The sequence below is a fragment of the Mixophyes fleayi genome, chromosome 3 (genome assembly GCF_038048845.1).
Source record: "Mixophyes fleayi isolate aMixFle1 chromosome 3, aMixFle1.hap1, whole genome shotgun sequence".
NCBI lineage: Eukaryota > Metazoa > Chordata > Amphibia > Anura > Limnodynastidae > Mixophyes > Mixophyes fleayi.
The window spans coordinates 143,582,990-143,607,450 of record NC_134404.1 but is presented as its reverse complement, the minus strand read 5'-3'; the positions used below and the strand labels follow the sequence as shown (position 1 = coordinate 143,607,450).

General features: G+C 40.7%; 1 protein-coding gene across 2 annotated transcripts in view; it reads right to left on the bottom strand.

The window, feature by feature from the left end:
• MCPH1 (microcephalin 1) overlaps positions 1-23,867 on the bottom strand; it is a 274,703-nt gene extending 250,836 nt beyond the window's left edge. For both annotated transcript variants that reach the window (XR_012689650.1, XM_075202484.1), the window contains exons 1-7: positions 23,693-23,867; positions 22,815-22,906; positions 15,336-15,454; positions 8,094-8,181; positions 3,403-3,517; positions 3,011-3,145; positions 730-819 (exon numbers count right to left, since the gene is read on the bottom strand). Coding sequence is in view for 1 of the 2 variants with exons in the window: in XM_075202484.1 (XP_075058585.1) it covers positions 730-819; positions 3,011-3,145; positions 3,403-3,517; positions 8,094-8,181; positions 15,336-15,454; positions 22,815-22,906; positions 23,693-23,747 (694 nt within the window). In the remaining variant the exon portion in view is untranslated. The remainder of the gene's footprint in view (positions 1-729; positions 820-3,010; positions 3,146-3,402; positions 3,518-8,093; positions 8,182-15,335; positions 15,455-22,814; positions 22,907-23,692) is intronic.
• Positions 23,868-24,461: the final 594 nt, after the last annotated feature.

Below are 24,461 nucleotides of genomic sequence, written 5' to 3'. Positions count from 1 at the left end.
AAATCTATAGTATCAAGGTGGAAAGAGTCATTGACATCTACTATTGCTATATGGTGTGGTCTTATTGACTTTTTCCTACAGAAATTCACTTGTACACAGAGCATGTCCCAGCAAATTTTATAAAATATGAACATCATGTGTGATGAACGTAGACTAATTGTCATGTGAGCCCAAAAGCATAATACACTCACACAGAATTATAGCCAATCATTTTTATGTCCCTTATTTTACTCTATATTCTCCAATGAAGGCATCTCCCAGAGATATACTAAAAAAACCAAAATATAAAAGGTGCAGAACTGGGTGTGATCTTTCTTGGGTTGACAAAATTATATACTAGCTGTGGAGACCTAGTGCAATGAGATATGTGATGTGTATTATCAGATGGTTTGTAAGTTTAATTGCTCGTTAGTATTTATAATTTACAAAAATGGCAGAAGCGTACATTGCCTACTACTTAATTACTTATGGATACAACCATATTCTGTATGGCATATAACAATACATAATTGAAATGTTCCTCATTTAATACTTTTCCTTTGTGTACTATATTATGTGCCACATCTCAAAAACAAAATTTTAAAAAAACTAAAAATGTACAGTTATATTCTGTAATGAACACTGCAGTGAAAAGCATTAAGTTTTTAACAGACTTCAGTAGTCCCTAATATAAGGATATATATTTTATAAATACAATTCACACCGTTCTTGTATTGCAGCATCACATACCATATGGAGAGTCTGTCATTACAGAGGGACTATTCCCAAGTGATGGCTTTAGTGAAGAAAAATCAAACATGGTCTCTGATCGTTGAGAAGCTGTGCGGGAAGAATGAAAAAAAACAAAAACATTCACAAACACATTTAAACCAGTTTAGAAACAAATATGAACTGTTATCTTTAACGTTTATGCAAACTTTATCTAGCCATAAGCAGACTGTGTAATAATATATATTACATAGTATCCTACATTTATGTTTTTTGTTTTTAAATCTTATTTGCATACTTTCCTATGGGTTGGAGAGTCTAACCCAGTGATTGGCAACTTGATACTTTGAGGGCTGTACATGGAGCCCTCCAACTTTCAAAGTGTATGTTGACCTTCATTTTAAAAGCTTTATAACAGCCCCAATATGACCTTGGCAGCCCCACTCATCCTAAAACATCCCACACATGCCCCTCATTTACTCCAAAATTCCTCACATGCCCTCACACCCCCACATGTACTATACCACATGCTATTTTCAACCCCCCGCCCCCCCCCACATACCACCCCAATCACTGGAAAGTACCCACTTGCCACGACAATCACTGGCACTATTTTACATTGACAGCCACAAAAGAATAATGGAGAACACTGGTGCAGAATACACTGCACTCTCTCTTTCTCCTCTGATTGGTTGCACCACATAACCTCTCTGCAGTTTGCAGATGAGGTTACATGATGTGGAAGGTTGGCTCCTCTTGTTCAAGTTTTATTCTCTGCTTTACTACAAAAGCTGAGAATAAGTCATTTTGGGAGCAGCCGGCTGAGACCATAAGTGTAGGTTAGCCGGGCCATTGGCGGTGCATATTTTCCCACCGTTAATCTGGCCAAATGCCACTTACTTCAGAAACCAGTAAGCACTATGCAAGTATCTAAATATGCATACTAGCGCTCGTCAACAAACATGGCATCTGACAACAGCAAGCCAAAGGAAGTGAAGAGAAGAATGGAGCTTCAAGAACATCTAGAATTATAAATTATTATAATAAAATTATAAACTTTTCTGCATGGGTAATGTTGCCTTCAACAAAGAAACGCACACTTAATTTGAACCTGCATTTCAGATATTCCACTAAAAATAATTTATATAGAAATTTTCAGCAAATAAAGCATGGATTACATAATTTATTTTTTTATTGACAAGATAAATTCTCTACTAGAGCATGTACCAAGTGCGCCTTTCTACTCATTGCTTACAATGTTTACCATGGAAATTAAACAAAACCATTTCATTAAGAAGAACAAAGCAAAAAAAAATGGAGGAACTTTGCACCTTGGAAAAACCAAGTTGCATTGGAAAATTTAAAATGTGGGGACAGGTTTATAGTTGGATAGTGTATGTCCGAGATAAATTTTAAATTTCAGTGTAAAAATAAAGCTACCACATATTTGTGTGCTACATAAAAAGCAGACAGTTTCCCAATCTGCAAAATAATAAAACTAATTTGCACCCCTTGCATTGTAACATGGTTTGTCCAGAATCAAATTTACTCCTAATTTTGCCTTAATGACTCAGGCCCTTCAACTACAAGCAAATTAGGTCTATGGAACACACTCCATGCTGTATCATGTAGAACATCTCTGGAGGTGCAAGCACATTTTCCAATAAGCACACATAGACCTATCTAAAAGCAAGTTACTTCCACATTTGTCCTGAACCATGGGGATTCTGGCCTCTGTGGAACCTGATGCTTCCTGTATTTTTTGCAGATTAGCAGGTGGTGGATCTATCCTGTGAATAGTGTGTTCCTCTTCATCCCACACATTTACTGGACTGAGATCTAGCAAGCAGGGATGCCAATGCATAAACCATTCCAGGACTCTACTTACTACGTTTGATTATTATAACGGAGAGTAAAAGGGATCAGAGTTAGATTTATATGGATATATTTCCTAGAGTGGCAGTTTTTATCACCAGTGCCTGTCTAGTGGTAAGTGCAAGATATACAAGGTGTTGGATGCACATTTAAATTTCACCACTATTAATATTCTATTTAAATGTATACTGCAGAGTTTATTAATAACAATCCTTTGCAAAGATGAACCAGCGCAGGAGTAATTGCACTTCTTAATCTCTATTTTAGAAAGCCCATTCAGTATTTTTTAGCATAGAGTAGCTAGTTTTACAGCCGCAAAGATTCTCCTCCTAAACATCCACAAATTGCATAATTTCTGACGTGATCAAAGAAGTAAAATTTTGCAAGTCGTAGTACCGATATCAATTTGCTTTAAGTTTTTCTGTACCTGTAGGAGATAGATTTTCCCTTTTATTCTTCATTTCATTTATTCTTTTCTCCATTGCATTACAACGATCGGCAACAACTGCTTTTGGGCTGAACAATAAAGTCCCATCCTCTTCAAATGATAAAATTGGGATATCTGCAGAAGGGAAAAAAAGTTTCACCTTTAAGCATATATACACTAATTAAGATACTGTGTGGAATTGTACCATGTATACCATTATAATTGGGAGATAAGATCAAGTCTAAAGTATGAATGTACACAAACTTACATTTAGAAAAAAAGCAGTATAAGCGGATGTCATCAGCTTTGGAAAAGCCTTCATTCAATTTGAACTTGCTGAATTAATATGCAAAGTGTTCGCTCACCAAGGCACCAAGTCTGATGCAACTCACCCACAGATGCTTTTTGTCCATCAAGTTCCTTATACATTTTATCAAATCTCCGTGCAAGTCTTCTGTCATTTTCAGGTGTTTTTTCAACGAAGTCCTTAGGCTGCATACACCTCCGCTGCAAAAATAAAAATTCTGTAAACTCTCCAAATACAGCATATCTTAAGCATTACTTAAGAAAGTTGGGGGAGGCCTAAGGTAAAACACGCACATTAAGCGTGTCTGTTTTACCTAAGTGTTACCGGATTTACTAACCGTTACGAACATTCGGTAAAAACCTAATTATAACATTTTCTCTATAACATTTTTTTTAACCAATAACCATTTTTACTAAGAAAAATGTGCCATAGGCAACGTGCATATAATTGGGAAGCAAAAGAGAACACACACATACATATATTTTTGATAGTTTATAGAAAAAAATAAAATAATTATAGAACCACCACAGAAGACTGGAGAATATCCTAAGAAAACACTGGCACATCCTACTCCAGGATGACCAGATTAAGGAAATACTACCACCACAACCAAGAATAGTCTACAGAAAAGCCAAAAATCTGAAAACCATGCTTACGGCCAGCTTCCTCCCAGCAGAAGGAAAAAAGAAGAAAAAAGAAGAAAAAAGAAACCTGGATGAAGGAAGGGAAGAAAGGCTTCTACCACTGCAAGAGGTTCATAACCTGCAGGACAACAAAAAACGGATCAACCAAACCCACCATCAGCTATACTTCCCACTCCAATGGGAGCACACACAAAATAGAAGAAAAAGTAACATGCGACTCCACAGGAGTCATCTACCTACTAGAATGCCCCTGCAGACTACAATATGTAGGAAGAACTATCAGAGACCTAAAGACCAGTATTCCAGAACACATAAGAAACAAAGAAAGGAGTACAGAATCACAGCATCTCAGAACATTTCAGGACAAACCACAACCAAGACCCCACAGGAATGACATTTACAGGCATCAAACAAGTTCCGAAACCATGGAGAGGAGGCGACTTCATAAAACTCATCTCAAAAGAAGCTAAATGGATACACACAATGGGAACCCCAACCCCAAAAGGCCTCAACATAGACTTCGACCTTGGAACATTCCTCTAAGTATTAAATCCCCCCCTTCTCCTAAATAAATCAATCTCAACATATTTACCATAACAAACCTTTAACCCTAATATCACGCAAAAACCTTTAAACCCTTAAAAACCACGAAAGTCCAGTGCCATAAAATGCTTCATATCAAACCCCCCCAACAAAGATAACCCCCTAAAAATAAAGTAACCACCCTATACATAATAACCCATACATCGATACCAAGTCCCACATTAAGTAGCTTAACTCAACCCCTACTCCAATATATCAACCAAACCCCTCCCCCCACCCAAAACAACCCATATGTCCCTAAAATCTAAAAATCCAAATTGTATATCAGCTGTCCATCAAATAAGCTGGCATTCAATAGCACATTAGCAGGACCACCCTGCATAAACATCAAATCAAAAACCACAAAAGAAAAGCACCATGAAACGAATCCCATTTCACCCCCCCCTTTATAATATCAATATATCCATTATCCACACCCAGTCCCAAAACATTTATTACGTGTAATCCGCTATTCCCAATGTCCCTCTTCCTCCCACCCAACTATATCATTATATGCACCTCGCCACAAACCCCCCACCCCCTAATACATATATAAATAAGATAACTCTCGGATCCTTATGCCCCAAACAAACCGCCCCCTATCCCTGCACAAACTACCTATGGTCATCTTGCTAACCACACAGACATCAATACCACGCACTCTAGGCACTTCCACAGAGCCCGTGAAAATATGCTGCAGAAAGTTATTCCATCCCCCATAACCAGCAATAATATTAACGCTCATTGTCCACACTAAAAAGCATGCCCAAATAATCTTATAAAAGTATAATATGCACGTTAAATTATAAAAATACCTGAAACATAACACGCCCCCCCCCTCCGCCGTATAATCAACCATTCAGTATCCAAAACCTGCCCCACTCCCCCCTCCCATTTCCCCTCCCATCTCTATCCCATTGGACAACGAACCACATCCCAGGACCATAAAGACAAGCACCGAACACTACAGCCATATCCCTGAGGAAGTTTCCGGACTAAACCAGTTTGTTAAAGACCTACAAACCTTCAAAATACCCCACAGGATCAAGACCAGCCCTAAACCAGCATCAGACCACCGGAAAAACACTCTCCCCCTGCACCTAAGACAGAACGTAAGAAGAACCGAGAGAACAGACCAGCGGTGAGAACACTCAGCAGTGGAACGCACAGGGGTCTGTGCGCTCCATCGACTACCCGGAAGTTCGGCATTTGGAACGCAGTGCGTTCCAGATGCCGTTCTTAACTAGCCGCTCGGCCAAGCTACACCACCGCAGGGAGAAGGAAGCGCCGTATAGGGCTCTAAAAAGCAAAAAGCAAGCCCATTTCTCAATAAACTAACTGCTCTTATAAGATCAATCTGCAAATAGAGCATTCCTATTCACCCGACACACTCAACAGTGACCTATCCCACTCGCATATACCACCCATAGCAGAAATATATCATTTGAACACAACCCATATACATCCCAAAAACCACACCCCTCACAAAACATTCAGAGCTATAAACATAACCTCACCCCCAGTCACATCATAGCTATAAACACAAGCTCTCTAAAACACAGAAAGCCTTCACGAGAGCTAGACTCATAAGAGCTGTAAACTCCGCTATAAATCACTGGCAATTTCTCTATAAGAGAAAAGCCGAGAGCTGACATCAGTCACCCCTACTTTATACAGTCAATATACACCGCATTTGAGCTATAGACATTGTGCAAAAGAGCTATAGCATTGAAATCTGCAAAAGCTATAAACATCAGGCTGCAAACATAGCACGCCAGTATATTGTCTGTACCGCATCCAGTCAATATTTGCTGTTTCTTTCCTCCCACCTCCCATCTCTCTCCCACTCCTACAACCCCACCCCCCTTATTTTTCTCCCCCTCCAGGATCACCAAGTTGCGCCACAGCAGAACCTACAAAACAAAAGACCCCTCCCACGGAAATCCCTAACGGCAGCAACAAATACAGAAACACCAAGAACAAGCGCAGACACCCTAGGTAAACCCCCTAAAAAGGGTCCCTATAACCTCCACTTCCTCTGGGCTCACTGATTGGTCCTTTTAAGACATGGGTGCGAGCAGGGATCTCACATGTCGGCCAGCTGATTAACTCCACGGGTGTGTCCTCCTTGGCGAGATCCAAGCTAAATGGAAAGTCTCAAGCTCGAAAATATGGAGATACCTCAAATTAAGTACTTTTTATCCTCAGGGCTCCCTCGTAGAGATACAGCTAGAGACCTTACAGTATTTGAATCGATGTGTTTGGCTGCCAGCTGTCCTCCCCACCTACTCGCCAACATTTATAAACTCCTCATACAAAATCTCCAGATTTCGAGAGGAAACGTGGCCAGCCATTTTTTAGACCACTCATGTTTGTGTCGCTAGCGTTTCTGTGGTGGAAACCCACTATAAAGTGTTATCAAGATGGTATAGGTGCCCAGCCCAATTAACAAAATTCTATCGGTAAGTTCCGGATCCCTGTTGGAGATGTCACAATGCCCCAGGCACTCCTTTACACATCTGGTGGGATCGTCCTTTCTGGACCCAGGTCATAGAGGTTTCTGCCGAAATATTAGGAGATGTGGTCCCTGAAAACCCTGCGTTCTGGCTCTTTAACAAGATCAGTGCCCCAATTTCCAGCTTCAAAAAAATATCTTGTCCCGGCTGCAAAAGCAGTGATTCCGACCCACTGGAGATTGCCCACACCCCCATCTGTTCGGAAGTGGTTCTAGAGACTGGATTTCTACAGAGCAGTGGACGATACTGTACTCTCAACAGCCGATAAGTTTACAGAATATTACTCCATTTGGTGCCTCTGGCTTGAATTCCAGGACTCTGGAAAGTCCACTCATCTGAATAACCTAGCTCACTCCTCCTCTCTCACTGTGACATGAATTTCAATCACTATTTGTGCCAGGAAACAATCCCCCCCCCTACCCTCTTCTTCCCTTGCCCTCTTTCTTACCTCCTCCCTCTGCAGGCGTCCAGGTGGTACTACCCCTGGGCGCTTGCAGGGGGAGGCAAGATAAAATACCCCAAAAAAAAATATATAATAATAATAAAGTAGAAATATGCAGCTTATCCAAAATGACTATGCATAATATACATACATGTCTGCCATACAGTTTATTTAGCACTGAAAAATGTATCATAATCAGAATTATAAAATACAGCCATGAAGGGTAGATAAAATGTCTTAACTTAACTGTAAATGCAACTGCATCTTTTGTACATTCAGAGCAGAAAGTGAGAAAGAGCTTAATGCTTTAAATTTGCTTTTATTGTGCAAACGGCATTGCAAAAAGTCTAGCTGCCTCCAGAAATAGAGAAATGTGCACACAAGATAATCTGCAGAAGCAAAACCAAAATGCATTCAGACTGTGGAAAAAGGAATTGCATCACTTTACAATATATAATATTTAATGTTATTTTCGGAACATTTCTGGAAGGGAATGGATAAAAGAAAATATAGCCTAGTGCGTATATAGCTGCACAAAATCCCTATCAAATTTTTTTTGGGTGCGGTTTCCAGCACTGTAAAAAATGCTTACTTTCTTTTTAGTAAGTTGAAACAAGCCATTATTCGTGTTTATTGCTGGGTATATGGATTCATCAACATGAGCAGCTGCTTCTCTACATCTGTTTAAAAACAAATAAAAAGTGGCATTGTGATATAGCATAACTAACAAGAAAGAAAGAAAGAAAAGGAAAAGAAAAAGAATATTATAAAGAAAAGCTGCATTATTTCTTAGAGGCAGCAATCACAAAATTACAAAAAGTAATTGATTTATTGTTAAAAAATAAAATAGATTTTGGATTTTATCAAACAGAAAAATTCTTAAAACATCGGCATAAATTCATATCCTATATTCTCTGTCTAGGCAGTTCCGGGTGTTAAGATTTTAGAAATCTAATTTTAAAGATTTGTATCATATATAAAACGATTTTACAAGTTGCTAGCAAACGTCACATTAAAAAAAATATATCACTTTGCTACAACAAATCTACCATTATAGTTTTCAAATTGTGTAAAAGATCCCCTTTAACCGCAACCAACACTGTACACATAAAAGGATAAAACAGAAATGGATGTCAGAGTCCTGAGAAAATAAAAAAAATACATCAGTTAATTTTATGTGATCATCGATTTTAACAGGAAACCTTGATTTGCTATCACAAGAGCAGTCGTATGTACTGTGTATGCAGGTACAATTAGCTTCTGGAAGCACAGCTGGCTTAATATTTTATAGCCTTAACATGTTCAATGCATACATGATAGGCAATTTGCTTACAATCACATCACATACATGCAAAATTATCTACAAATTTAAATCTAGAGAATACATCTGTTTCAGTTCTCCAAATCCCAGACTGCTTAAAGTGCCACTTATCTGCAATATACAAGTATTTGGAACTAGCCTGATCAGAGAGATATTACCCTTTAATGAAACCTGAAAACTATGCAGACTATTCTCTACCATAAAGACAATTTTCTTTATACATGACGTTTCTATAAAAGCTCAGGGAAAAAATGCTAGCTCGTTCAACTCCGAAACCCCCTTCTGTGCATATTTGGCTTCATAGACATAGCACCTGTTTTATTCAGCAAAAATAGTCTTAGGATATATTTTAATGTTCAAAATTTCACTAGAAAATTGATTTAGCTAAGAAAGGAATTTCCCCAAAAATCATGCATTATCTGGGGTCACAACTTGTGACACATGTAACAAAATACCCTAACTGATAATAATAATTAGTAGTAGGATACATTAAAACAAGCCTGCAGCACAGTATATCATAATGCTGTCACAGACACTAAAGGAGCATTCACATAAAACTCCCTAATTATTTTACAGTGCAGTAACAACTGCGAATGTCACAGGTACTGTAAACAAAGTTTGTAATAGTATGACAGTGCAAATTGAGACATTCAATTGTATAAAAGTAGATATATAGAAACCAGTGCAAAAAAAATCACAAGACCCAAAACTTGTTTTAAAAAACAAAAGATGTGTATGTCCACATTGTGGGGGATTCTCGTGTAGATGCTGATGCATGAACAATTGCATACACATGCAAATATGTAGAGTGTGTTTACTTGTGTGTGACTGAAGGAATGCAGGTAGTGCTGGGCTTTAAAAATAACAAACCCAGCAAATGTGTTTACTATATGGTACAGTACCAATACAGGAACTTTGAGTGTAGTTAAATGCAAGGGCTTTGTACATTAATTGCATAAAAGACTGGAGTGTGCTTTTACTTAAATAGCACTAAGCGGCATGGAAAGGAGGTGAGTAATTAATGAGGTTATTTTACAGTTAAATATTAGAAGAATTCACGACAGGAGAAATAATAAAAAATATGCTCATCTCTCCAGCAAATGTTAATATCAATCAGGGTACCTAGAATTTTAAAATAAAAAAAATAAAACAAAATAAAATAAAACAAATAAAGGAGGGCCAAGATTTCTCTATTCACATACAAGGGCAGCTCTATGCAGCTAGAGCGAGTTACTGGCCGTTTCACAAAGGTACAGATACAATCTTCTAGTTCCACTTTTGCTTTTCCATTCTAAGTAACGAGAAATGTGATTTTGCTACGCTGACGCCATCTTGTTGCCTTATAGCCATTTTATTCTCTTATAGCTCAAAGACAGCTTAGATACAGCTAGTTTGTAAGAGTTATTTATGATCTCTTTGTTTGCAAGAAACTATGCCCATAACCTTGGATATGGCAGACAGGAGATAAACCAATCCCCCCTGGAGGGAATTCCTGTGTGAAAATGTAGCAAGATCTGTGTAAAGGAGGCATGAGTGGTTAAAACCTTTTGGGTGTAGTTTTCTGAAATACATGATTTTGTGAAACCAGAGTGCTATATAGATATGAACTTGTAACCAATAAATCAGAGCTAATTGCACACACAGAACTTGCAGTGTCTTTCATCTCTCCTGCCACTGAACTTATAAAACTAGTAAAGGTGAACCGACTGAATTAGATTCAACAGCATTGGAGGTCCACACCGGGACTACTGACCTGAGCCAAGGACAGTCAACATTGAAGGTCGCCCTGGACACAAGACTCTGACTATAACCCTGGTGAGTACTAGTCAGGCTCCTCTGTTTAGAGCTTCCTCATGTTTGTCTAAGGTATCAGGCACGCAGATCTTTAAGTCTCAGGTTTATACAATAATTACTAACTCCATTTGTTTACTGTAATTGTATTGGTAATTAGGTTTCTGAAAGATGAGCGAATTTTGAGTGCATATGTGACACCAACACCATCTCCAGAAATTTATCAAAAAAGTTAGATGAATTTCGCAGACCTTCGTCCCAAATACTGTCAGAAAGGCTATTCTGCACGGGGGCATCCAGTGTAAGGAGCCCATCGGGGGCATCCAGTGTAAGGAGCCCATCGGGGGCATCCAGTGTAAGGAGCCCATCGGGGGCATCCAGTGTAAGGAGCCCATCGGGGGCATCCAGTGTAAGGAGCCCATCGGGGGCATCCAGTGTAAGGAGCCCATCGGGGGCATCCAGTGTAAGGATCCCACAGAACCGGACATCCACCCCAAGGAGTCCACAGAACGGGACGTCCACTGTTAGGACAACCCACAAAAACTAGATCAGAGTCTCTATTGGGACTCAAAAGTACTGTCAATATGGGGAATATAGACAGTAAGCAGATAGACAACAGCAACTCCCCCATAGAAATGATGCACAGATTTCTAGGATATGGGGGAAGTGGAAGGTCTGCAAGCAATTTTTCAAGAAAGCGGGGATGGCCAAAGAATTAATTGATATGTGTTGAGTGGATATGCAATATGCATCAGAAACTGAATGATATAATGAATCAAGTAGGTTGTGTACTATAAATGTATGTTTGATGCTGCGCAGCCAAAAGAGTGAAATATGCCCCCCTTCCCCCTTATTCTGTGTAAAAGATTTCAGTGCTTTGAAATAAGGAGGGCTATGAGCAGCGGGGGAAGCTGCAAATCTCTCTCACCCTCTCCGTCTAGTGTGAAAGAAATCTTCTAGAAGGAATCTGTATTTTTGTTACCTGACAATGTATGTAAAATTGTTCACGCTGTTTGTCAAGAGTAACTAAAATGTGTTGTGAGTGGCAATAATATATTAAAGCTAACTTGTATTTAGTCTAATGCTGGGACTTGTAGTTCCACAGCAGCAGGCAGGAAGATATCAGTTAATTTTTCATCCTCTGTATGCGAGTTTGTCTCCGTTTTACTGCGTGTGAGGGAGATCCGTGTTTGTCTGTCTTGATCGTTTTACAAGAGACATGTTTCAAGGTTGGAAAAGTTGTATATTTGTAAATGTAATGCCTGCATTGCTTAATTGTAAGCTTTTGAAAAGATGCAAAAGAAGTTTTAAAATCTTTGGTCTGTCACTGCACAAATCAGTGCAAAAATCAGTGCAATACTGTATATAATGTACACATAGTGTCAGGAGAAAACACTGACCTGCAGCTGGCTGGGGTCCAACTGAATTTGAACAAAATAATTTTGTCTGTGAATTTGAGGAAAAATAGCTTTCACTTAAAGTTAAAAGAGAAAGGTGGTAGTAAGCTTTTAAATGCAGATATTACAAACGGTTTTAATCTGTGTGAAAATGGCACTGATGAATGTTCTCAGAAATCAGGAGGGTGTGTTATGCCCATAAAGAAATGTTACGAGATAAAATGCCGATGTGAGCGAGACTTGTTTAAGTGAATACATTTGTACTTTCGACATGGAAATCAAAGAATCTGGAAATGTATGTGAATATTTGGTGATAGGAGATTCTGTTGAGAAAATGCTAAATGATTTGTAGACACAATGCGAGGTGTCTAACAAGAGTACTCTGATTTATGAGAGGAGCAGTGTTGCTTTCAAAATGGCTGAATGCCTGGAACCTATTGAGAACTGGTTCATTGAATGTTTGAAAACCAGGAAAACACATCAGAGTCATTCAAGGGGTTGTACTAGGTGATGATGAGAAAGGAGTGGCTCTGAACACTTGTCCAGGTCACGTCACTTTGACATTCCCTGTTTGTGAGATTAGGGACTGCCCTTTTGAAGAAATCATATTTTCATGGCATGGAACGCATAGCGTCACAGTTAAGCTACACAGAGAAACACGTAAACAAGTGTCTTATTAACAGCTGTTCACTGCACAAAAATATTTACTGGTTACCTGATAATGGTGTACAAGCGTGTTACATGCAATAACACACACTGATTGGGAAATGTGAATTAATGACAGTTACTGTAATCCCTAATGAATAAATGTTAATCTCTATGCAAAAGTTTTTTCTCTTCACAGAAGGTCTCCAGCTACAGAGAAAGACCCTTTAGGCAATCCAGATTGAATTTATCCAACTTCCACTGAATAGAAGTTTGCAATATGTTTTGGTCCACAGCCATAACAAACATAAGTATAAACTAACGAAGGGTTTAAATAACGTAGACTCTGCCGAGTAATGATTACTGTGTTTTGGAAAGAGATGTTAGACTTTATGGGCTATTTGCATAGCAAATGCATGAACTAGGTGGTTTTCCTGTATGTCGTAGAAAGAGAGAAGGTATGTTTTTAAAGAGAGAAGGAGAAATGGACTTACATAGTTGCATATGAAATAGTGTTTGGGTTTCTCTTTGCTTTGCTTTTTTAACCAAATTTTATATTAGATGTTTTGAAAGTAAGTAATGCAATGTAATGTCAAATTATGGTAGATAACAAAAGGTTTTATTTTTATCCTCATATTAGTTTTGAGTCAATCAGTGTTGTAAAGACATTCACTGCCCTTATTTACTGTACTATAATCGTCATATACTGTAAATACCTCTTTGTATCATGAGTATGATAATGCATTAATGGGAATTCAATTTTTGGACATAAATGGAAAAGACTTAAAACTTGAGCTATTATCCTTGCTCCTTCATTAGTACTTGAGCACCAAACCTGCAGGTCGCGGTCCTGTGAGTGGGTGTACAGCAGAGCGGTGTGGAGGAGCCAGGTGACACGGGTAGCTACAGATGAGGCACAAGGAGAGTAGATGTCCTGTGGTGCAACCAGGAGAAACAGAGGCCGTCACCAGGGTGATAGGTAGAGCAACTGGTACAGCTTAAGTATAGCACTGGTATTGTGCAGACCACACGAGGAAGTGGAGATAACTGGGGAATCAGGCGATGAGTCACAGAGGCAGTTGCGGTCCACAGTGGTAGCGGTCAGAGAACTGGGGCTGTCACAATGAAGTACAGGAGAGGTGGTATAATAGTACTGGAGTAGCAACAATAGAGGAGATGCAGTAGTAGCGGCTCTGAGTGATAGCGGCGACAGAATGGAAGCTCTAGTTCAGTTGAGATGGTAAATAGCAGTACTGGAACAGCAGGAGTTCAATACAGCCAGAGACTAAGAGCAGACTGCAGCAGCAGGGATGACTCGTGGTAACAGCTGATGAGTTACAATAGTAGTAGCAGCTCCGAGTGATAGCGATGAGAGAACTGGAACTGTCACGATGAAGTACACTGGCAATGGTTAGAAGAGTACTGGAGCAGCGATGGTTCAACACAGGCCTCGAACTAAGAGCCAGCTGGAACAGCGGAAGATCCACAAGGAGCACCGGAACCAGAACCAAAGGCTACAGGAAGTGAGTTTGAAGAACAGGCATCAGACAGGTGAATCCAGGAGGTTTAAATAGTGCTCTAGGAATGCTCAGCCAATGAGAAAAGGAGGGAGGTCCAGAAGTGCAATGAATTTGCACCTGTGCTGAACCGAGTATAGTTGAATGAAATGAATGAAGTTTGTCTGACGCTGGAACATGGCAGTTTCCAAACAAATGACATGCGGGTAACAGAAGAGGTACTACTTGCAGGACCGAAGAGTTACAAGTACTATTATTTTTACAAGTTTCAAAGAAGGGAGGACACGTCAGTTTGAAAAGTGGGTTCCCCTAGCGGGGAAATCCTAGTTTGAAAAAGGAAAAAAAAAAAAAAAGAAATATACACAATTTTTCTGAATATGATTGTGTAGAACTAATGAGACAAGAACCTCTAGTTTTATCTGACATCAAAGCTACACACCACTCTTTTTGTAGATGGTTCACGCTATTACATAGATGGTCTTCCTCATACAAGATGTGCAGTAGCCACATATACAGAAATAGTAATTCAACAGACTCTACCGAGTAACATATCAGCACAAGAAGCTGAACTAAAGGCCCTGACACTTGCATGCATTTATGCAAAAGGATAAAAAGAGTCAATATTTACACTGATTCAAGTTATGCGTTTGGAATTGCACAGGACTATTGCCCCATATAGAAAAGTAGGGACTTTATGGGTTCAGCAAGAAAACCAGTCAACATGCTGAACATACCAGGGCACTGTTCACCACATTCCAGCTGCCCTCCAAACAGTCAGTGATGAAGGTGAAGGCACACACAGAGACACTACCCCCGAAGCTAAGGGAAATAGACTGGTAGACCAGGTCGCCTGAGGATCCACGTATTTCGCACGAGGATCATGTATTTCAGAAAACTACGCCACAAAAGGTTTGTTCTGAATATCCAGTTACAAACAGAAATGCTGTATTTTGGATCTTTGAAAATATAGTGCCTGATTAGCTTATGTTATATTTACAGCTGCAAGCGCTAATATCGCCCATGATTAGAATACATATTTACACACACATTTTTGCTTTACCATAAAGGTATACATAACTCTTTCTTGTTATATTTTAACATGAGAGAAAGGAAGAGAGAAAACCAGCAATACCATTTCTTATGAATGAAGCAGCAATACTCACTTCTCCACCCAAAGCACAGACACCAATTTGACTCCACTTTTGACTGCTTTGTCCCATACCCCTTGACTTCCATCTTTAAAAACCAAGTGAGTAACTGTCTTGTTAAATGTTTTTGAAACCTGCAGAGAAAGTAACAATATTTACTATGAATATACAAACAGTATTCACTACATTACAAAACAGCACAATTAATATATTATATAGAATTAAGCATTTACTATAAGCCAGTGGTTCCCAAACTTTTGCAGTTCGCGGCACCCTTAGAATCTCCATAATTTTTTCAAGGCACCCCTCCAAAATAATTACTGAGCAGTCCTGTTTTATAAGAAGTTGGGGCAAAAAAATGTAATAAGTATTTAGGTCAGGACAGAAATACTTATTTAGTTGTATGCAAAAATGCCCCCTCTGCATCCAGACACTCTGCCCTCTGTCACGCTGTCCCCCTCCTCTGCCCTCTGTCACGCTGTCCCCCTCCTCTGCCCCGGCCAGCCAGAGAAAAAACAAACAAACAAAACAATCTTAACAATCCGCGCGGCGCCGGGACCCAGCATTCTTCTCTCTCACGCAGCTCGTCACTGAACGTCGATATTCAGTGACAAGCTGCGTGAGAGAGGAGGATGCTGGGTCCCGGCACTGCGCGGATTGGTAAGTTTATGTTTTGTTTGTTTTTTTTCTCTGGCTTGCCCGCGGCACCCCTGTGACAGCCCTGCGGCACCCCTGGGAGCCGCAGCGCACACTTTGGGAACCGCTGCTATAAGCCATCAACTGCACGATAAGGAAAACTTTCTGCACTAATTATTAGTGAATATTGAGAGTATAATCAGAGAAGTCATTAAATGAAGAAAATCACCCCATGAAAGCCATAATAAATATTCATGCAAGATTTTTTTTTTTATTGTTGTTTTATGTTGTAAAAAGGAAAGGAAAGTCAATCATACCACACAATGATGCTTTAAGGGATGCAAACCACATAGCTAACATTTTAGACTAAGCTCTTGTGATAAGAACCCAATACAATTCTACCTAATTTGCAAAGGTTAGTTTTCATCTTAAATTTGCAATGTTACATCTGTAGTTCACAACATTACAGAAAGACTTTTATTCATAGGTTAGTTGTACTGTGCATACTCAAAGTCAATAACTTTTGCAAAAATATGGCAGCATTTCAGGAGCAGAATGACAAAAAAGGGGATTTTTACTCACCGTAAAATCCGTTTCTCTGACTCCATTGGGGGACACTGCGACATTGGGGTATAGTAGGTGGTCAGGAGTTCTTGTCACTTAAACTGTTAATCTTTGGACTCCTCCCCTGCTATGCCCCTCCTCTCAAGAGAGATCCTCAGTTTTGACTAACCAAGAGTGAACATAAGGAGGTAACATAACCTAGACAGGTCTTAAAAATAAGAACCATTATCAAAAATTTTCACACACAGAACTATATACAGAGCAAGGGAGGGTGCGCAGTGTCCCCCAATGGAGTCAGAGAAACGGATTTTACGGTGAGTAAAAATCCCCTTTTCTCTTTCCTACAAATTGGGGGACACTGCGACATTGGGGATATACCAAAGCTTCCTCAAGGGTGGGAATGCTCTGGACCAGCTGCACGCATAATCCTGCGACCAAAGCTTGCATCAGCCGATGCAAAGCCCTGAAGTCTATAGAATTTGGTGAAAGTGTGGACGGAAGACCAAGTCGCCGCTCTACACAACTGTTCTGCCGACGCGCCATGCCCTTAAAGACAGCGGAACGGCTAGAGAAGCTGAAACGTAAGCCTCACGAATCGTGGACGTAATCCACCGGGCAATTGACTGCTTAGAAGCAGGGCAGCCTCTTTTATTTGCGTCATATAATATAAAAAGATCTCTGGTCTTTCTAACCTGCGCTGTACGATCTACATAAATTTGTAGCGCTCGCACCACATCCAAGTATTGCATAGACCCTGCTGAAGAGTCCCTCTTTGCCTTAAAAGCAGGGACAACAATTTCCTGATTTAGGTAGAATCTAGAAACCACCTTAGGGACAAAAGACGGTTTGATCCGAAGGACTGCCCTGTCAGCGTGAAAGATAAGAAAAGGAGGGTCACAGCGAAGTGCCCCAAGCTTAGACACTCTTCGTGCTGAAGCTATGGCCAACAAAAACACTGTTTTCCACGTAAGATACCTTAAGTCAACAGACTGTAATGGCTCAAACGGATGCTTGGAAAGAGCCAGAAGAACCACATTGAGAGCCCAAGGCTCCACAGGATGACAAAAAGGAGGTTGCAAACGCAACACCCCTTGCAGGAAAGTCTTGAAATCTACATATTCAGCAATCTTTTTCTGAAAATAGACCGAAAGGGCGGATACCTGCCCCTTGAGGGAACTATCATCATCATCATCATCATCACCATTCATTTATATAGCGCCACTGATTCCGCAGCACTGTACAGAGAATTCATTCACATCAGTCCCTGCCCCATTGGAGCTTACAGTCTAAATTCCCTAACATACACACACACAGACAGAGAGCGAGAGAGACTAGGGTCAATTTTGATAGCAGCCAATTAACCTACTAGTATGTTTATGGAGTGTGGGAGGAAACCGGAGCATCCGGAGGAAACCCACGCAAACACAGGGAGAACATACAAACTCCACACAGATAAGGCCATGGTCGGGAATTGAACTCATGACCCCAGTGCTGTGAGGCAGAAGTGCTAACCACTTAGCCACCGTGCTGCCCGATAACTAAGCAACCCCTTCTGAACGCCATCCTGAAGATATTCCAGGACCCGGGCAATCTTAAATCTAGAGGAATGAAGCCCCCTAGACTCACACCATACAATGTATGTCTTCCATACTCTATAATAAATGGAAGATGACGCAGGCTTCCTAGCCCTAATCATGGTGTTAATGACCTCTTGCGAGAAACCCTTAGCCTTAAATATTAGGGTTTCAACAGCCAGGCCGTCAAAGCCAGCTGATCCAAACTTTGGAAAAGAAATGGACCTTGAACCAGAAGATCTGCTTGTATGGGAAGCCGAAATGCAGGAGCTACTGCTAACGACAGCAGATCCGAGAACCACGCTCTGCGTGGCCAGAATGGAGCTATGAAGATTGCGGGAACTTTCTCCCTCTTCACCTTCTTTAGTACCCGCGAAATCATAGGGATGGGTGGGAAAATGTACACCATCTGATACTGCCAAGGAGCTGACATGGCATCTACTCTTTCTGCTGCTTGATCTCGTGCTCTTGCGCCGTAGCGCGGTACCTGATGGTTCAGACTGGACGTCATCAGGTCTATCTCCGGGCAACCCCACCGCTCCACAAGTAGGGAGAATACCTGACTGTTTAGGGGCCATTCCCCGGGATGCAGGGTGTGTCTGCTGAGGAAGTCCGCTTCCCAGTTCTTTACCCCCGGAATGTGGATGGCAGAGATCCTGGGGACCTGCTGTTCCACCCACGCTAGTATGCGTGTGGTCTCTCGCATAGCTGCTACGCTGCGAGTGCCCCCCTGATGATTTATGTACGCTACCGTGGTGGCGTTGTCGGACTGAATTTGAAGAGGTTTTCCCTTTAGAAATTCTTGAGCCCTTATCAGAGTGTTGTACACTGCTCTTAGTTCCAGGATGTTTATTGGAAGACGTGATTCCTGAGGGGACCAGAGACCCTGAAGCCTCAGGGTTCCTGTTACTCCTCCCCAACCCAACAGACTGGCGTGTGTTGTGACTAGAGTCCAAGACCAAATCTGTAAGGATTGGCCTCTGTTCAAGTTGGATCTGGACGTCCACCAGACCAGAGATAGTCTTGTGGCTGTGGTCAGACAAACCCTCTGTTTGTCCAAATTCATCTGCGACCCTGACCACTTCCGCAGGATCTCTCCCTGAAGTGGACGGAGTGGAATTGAGCAAACGGCACTGCCTCGAATACCGAGACCATCGTCCCCAGAAGCCTCATGCAACTGAGAATGGAGACACTCCTCTTCCTCAGCAAGGCTTTTGTCTTTTACTGTAAAGCCAAGACCTTTTCTGCTGGGAGATAAATTCTTAGAGACTGAGTATCGAACAACAGGCCCAAGAAACGCATCTGTTGAGATGGCACAAGAGATGACTTGGGTAAATTCAACACCCAACCGTGACTCTGCAGAAACTGCATGACAGTCCGAATCTGCTGGGATAAAAGGAGCGCAGACGGTGCCTTCAACAGAAGGTCGTCTAGATAAGGGACAATTGTTATGCCCTATTGGCGCCATACAAGCCCACATATACAGTCTCCCCCAATGCTTACTAATGCAGTGTAGCCGATTAGGGACTGTAGAAACTTTCCAGAAGAGGCAGAGCAGGGGTTAAAGAAAATGCAGAGCTGCACGCTGTAATGGCGATCAGACTCCTCTGTCCGCACGGGAAGGAAGCGCTCCTCCCCTTCCTGCTGTGTCACCTCTGCCTCCCGAGAACTCCCTGGCGCCATCCACCAATTGCCGCCAGGAGTGAAAAACCGTGGCCAATTTACGTGTGCCCTAGCGCTATAGCGGTTATGTGGGGTGGTGCCCAGCGATTCCTTCTGGCAGAGCAGCCGCTCACCTCCGCTAGTGTGAGCGCTGCTTCTGCCCCTTACTGTGCTCTCCCTGTGCTCGTTGCCTAGGGGACCAGTGCTGCCGGCCGGAGGAATCTATAGGAAGGCTGCTGCCGATATCCTCAGTGTGACTTAGCTTGTGCACCAAACAGTATTCTGTGGCATCTCCTAATAAATATGGCCCCTATGAACCACTGCGGGCAGAGGTGCTGGTAACATGAGCGCTGGGCTTCACTTACCTGCGCTGGGATCCAGAGTGTGTAGAGCCAAGTCCTGCTCCCTTTGCTGGGCTCAGGGATCCCGCGCTGCACCTATAAAGAATAAAATAAAAACGTGTAAACTATAACTAAACTGAGTATAGGCAGGAGCCTATACTCCAGTGACCGAACTCTGAGGATCTCTCTGGAGAGGAGGGGCATAGCAGGGGAGGAGTCCAAAGATTAACAGTTTAAGTGACAAGAACTCCTGACCACCTACTATACCCCAATGTTGCAGTGTCCCCCAATTGGTAGGAAAGAGAAAGTAAACACCACTGATCTGAGTAAGGAAACAGCGCTTATGTGAACGTGCACGGATGGGATTTGTTGGCCAGCCTTGATTTCCATCCAACCAAATCACATTTTGCTGGGTTTAGCATTGTGAAATAGATATCAAAACCATCAAATTAACTTCACAAATCTTTAAATATGGACAGCATTATTTCCACTTTTGGCCCGTGTCATATAGGATGCAGATCTCATACATAGATGTACACAATGCAAAAATTCTGCAGTGTGCATTACTTTAACGAGTAATCTATATAGATTTAAATGGAGATGCAGAGATCAAAAGTTTCATTGCATTATACAAAATGCTGGCGTTTTATAGTTCATGTGACACTAGCATTATGTTTAATGCGGTGTTGTTCAGCAACAACCGTAACAGTTACCTCTGTGAAACTTACCTGTATACTGTATTCTGCATTAATTACGTGTTTGAGTAGTAAATGTTTACAGTAACATTATTGCCATTTCAGATAATATCTAAAATATATGCTGAGAGATGCTGCAGAGTAAAAGAGTGCAACTTCTGGGTTAGGACCCAAATTAAGCTACAGAAACTGGTTTTGAGGTCCTCCAAAATGAAACATATTGTGAACTATCTGTTTTGGGTTCCCACACACACTGACAGCTTAAATTTGAATACCACCGAGTATAGCATAAAGATAAATGCAAACATCCATTAGGGCAGTTTTTGGTGTAGGATATATACAATAATGAACAACCAATAAAATGGTATATACAATAATGACATGCATTAATATATACAATGCAAAATTATATTATATTTTTCAGGGATGAAATAGAAGGACATTAGTTTTACATGTACCATCATGCAAAGGATATATTACAATTGCTCGTCTTATTAGTGTGCGCAATATCCTCCAACCTATAAAGCAGATATGAATATCGAAGGCTGTGCGCAACAATAGGGAACAGGAAGAGAAATACAGGGATTGCAATATTAATAATAATCAGTCCCAAAATCAGTATAAGTACAAATCTTCTAACTTCACCTATACCAATACTCCAGATATAGGGCTTTCATCAATACGATTCCTTATATTCAATATATCCTTTGTGTAGTGTGTTCATTTGTTTCAAAAAGCACCACCACGATGTATAAATAATCCTCTTAAACACCTCGTTCCTCTCCTCACCACAATGCACATAGGGAGAGAACAGAGAGAGAACTCATGGTGTGGTAAGTTTATCTATTTATTTTGTATAAACATAAGGTTAAAAACACTCACATTTAGTAAGTAAGAACCGCATGTATAAAGGTATCTTTTAGTTTCCACGCTCCCTCAATCCAACGGCAGTCTCCAGCTCCTAAATCCCAGCCACGATCAAACCAGCTGGGCTTCAAACAGCACAGAGGGACCCCCTGATGAAGTCACTCTGTGATGAAACGCGTTGAGACCAATTGGAGCACAATATGCAATAGACCACGCCCCCTGATGCTACAGAGCTTCCGTGTGCTTACTTACTAAGTGCGGTTCTTACTTACTAAATGTGAGTGTTTTTAACCTTATGTTTATACAAAATAAATAGATAAACTTACCACACCATGAGTTCTCTCTCTGTTCGCTCCCAATGTGCATTGTGGTGAGGAGAGGAACGAGGTGTTTAAGAATATTATTTATACATCGTGGTGGTGCTTTTTGAAACAAATGGACACACTACACAAAGGATATATTGAATATAAGGAATCGTATTGATGAAAGCCCTATATCTGGAGTATTGGTATAGGTGAAGTTAGAAGATTTGTACTTATACTGATTTTGGGACTGATTATTATTAATATTGCAATCCCTGTATTTCTCTTCCTGTTCCCTATTGTTGCGCCCAACCTTCGATATTCATATCTGTTTTGTTACCTTTGGAGATTACAGGCAAATCTCCTTAGAAGGCAGTAGCTGCATTCCTACCCCTTTCCCCAATTCCTGTGTTTGCGCTTGCCAAACAATATATTTGTTTTGGAACCTTTAAAGCAAGTTGATTTATTTTTGGCGACTCACTTAGTGAATAACCTTCATCAATAAATGATTACTCTTATTTGTATGTCAGAATTATATAGAATGAACATAAGGTGGAAAATTACATTGGGTCAGGAGGATAACAGGGTCACCTTTTGTCCAATGCTGATGTACTGTGCTACTTGCCTGTCACAAAGAAAATAGTATATTTTGCCAACGAAAGAAGCACTATAAATATGAACGTACCACATTTCTATAGATTTCTGAAGGAAAAAAAATATCTAAAAATAATTGTAAAGACTTAAAAAAAATCAAAGTTAACATCCAGGCTTCCAGCCCAGATTAGAATGTTGCCAGCTCTTTTTCCATCAGTGACTAACAAAAAAATATAATATTTGTGCACTTATCACATACCTTTGCCCCCAAGTTAAGGAGTTGCTGTGAAAATGTTTTAGCATAATTTTCTGTTCTGTTGGAGGACCATACATCTACATATGCATTGACATCTAAAAAAAAAAAAAACATCAGTAAGTGAAATCTAATATTCTATTGGAAACTTCTTTGTGTTACATTGTTTTAAATTTTGATCTTGTGTACTCCCTTAGGATTTCATTATTAATGCAGGTTTTAGGGGTGTTACTACATAAAATGCAAGGAAACTTCAAAAGAAATAATACTGAGTATACACAGTGCTGCCTCACAGTGTCCATTGTGTGGTAAAGTTGGGGTGCAGTCAAGCACTTGGTGACCACAGCTCAGGCCAGATGTGAAACAAATAAATTATTTACACACAATGTTGGAACTACTGTTTAACACAAGAAAATGCATCTTTTTTGCAGTAATCTCAAGTACCAGCATTCCATGTGTACTTCTTCATAGAGGACATTTAGACCTATCAGATCACAGATGTGACCAGCAACAAGCTGACATCTGCTGAACCTTACTGCCCCATAAATGTGGGGTGTTTTGTGCCTCAGATGCATGCTGGTAAAATGCTTTAGAAATAAATCACTTTGCAGATAAAATGCTAGTAATTTAGCCAAAATGATAACAGAAAGCATAGACATATTAAATTGCACCAATTAGTTTCAAACACTTCCTAGTAAATATACCACTACTGTTTGCTACCTGAACAGCAGCTGCTAAATGTTGGAGTAAAAATAAAATGGCTATATTTAAAAGGTGGTTCAAAAGATCTTACATGCCTCTGCACCCCTTCACCCCATATTACATGTGTGCACGTCCAGTCTATGTGTGCATCGTCCTGTGGATTGTTTAGGCTCCGACATTACCTGAGAGGACGCTGCTACCCCGGCAGGCTGGGGACAAGGTGTCTGCCAACTCCATGAGTGCTGCAGTAACCAGCTTTCGTCCCCCGCCACAGTTTCAAACCTGACTTCCTCTAGCGATGCGTCATCATACTGCGCCTCAGCAGGAGCTCTGACAAGTAGCAGCAGCTGAGAGTTTGGAGAGGGGCTGCTCACAGAACAGACCTGCGTTACACATCCGTCTAGCGCCGAGAATCATTAAGCACCGCGTAAACCAGCACGCTGATATCCCGGGCTTATAGCATTACACTGTCACTGAAACTAGGAGATCAAGGATTGATACCAATATTTTCATTGACTTATACCTATGACAGTCAATAGTCGCATAGATAGTTACAGGATATAATAATAAAAGTATTTAGAGTAATTATATGTAAAAAAAAAAAAGTCCATATTTAGTACATTTTTCTCCTCTAACTGCCAAAGTACTTTGATAAGTGTCATGATTAGCACAGAAACGTCACACTTAGGGGCATATTCAATTAGCTTTTAGATTCGCAGTAACGCGCCGGAACAGCCGCGAAACGTAATACACGGTACCGCAATAACGTGGATTTTCGTTCGCAGCCCATAGGGTTGCGAACGAAAATCCGCGTTAATGCGGTACCGTAATACCCGCAAGAACGCGCACTTTTCGCGGCAACGCGCGTTACCGCGAATCAAAAAGCTAATTGAATATGCCCCTTAGGGTCTATTTATGACCCTTCGTTTTTTCTGTAGAAACTTTTCAATC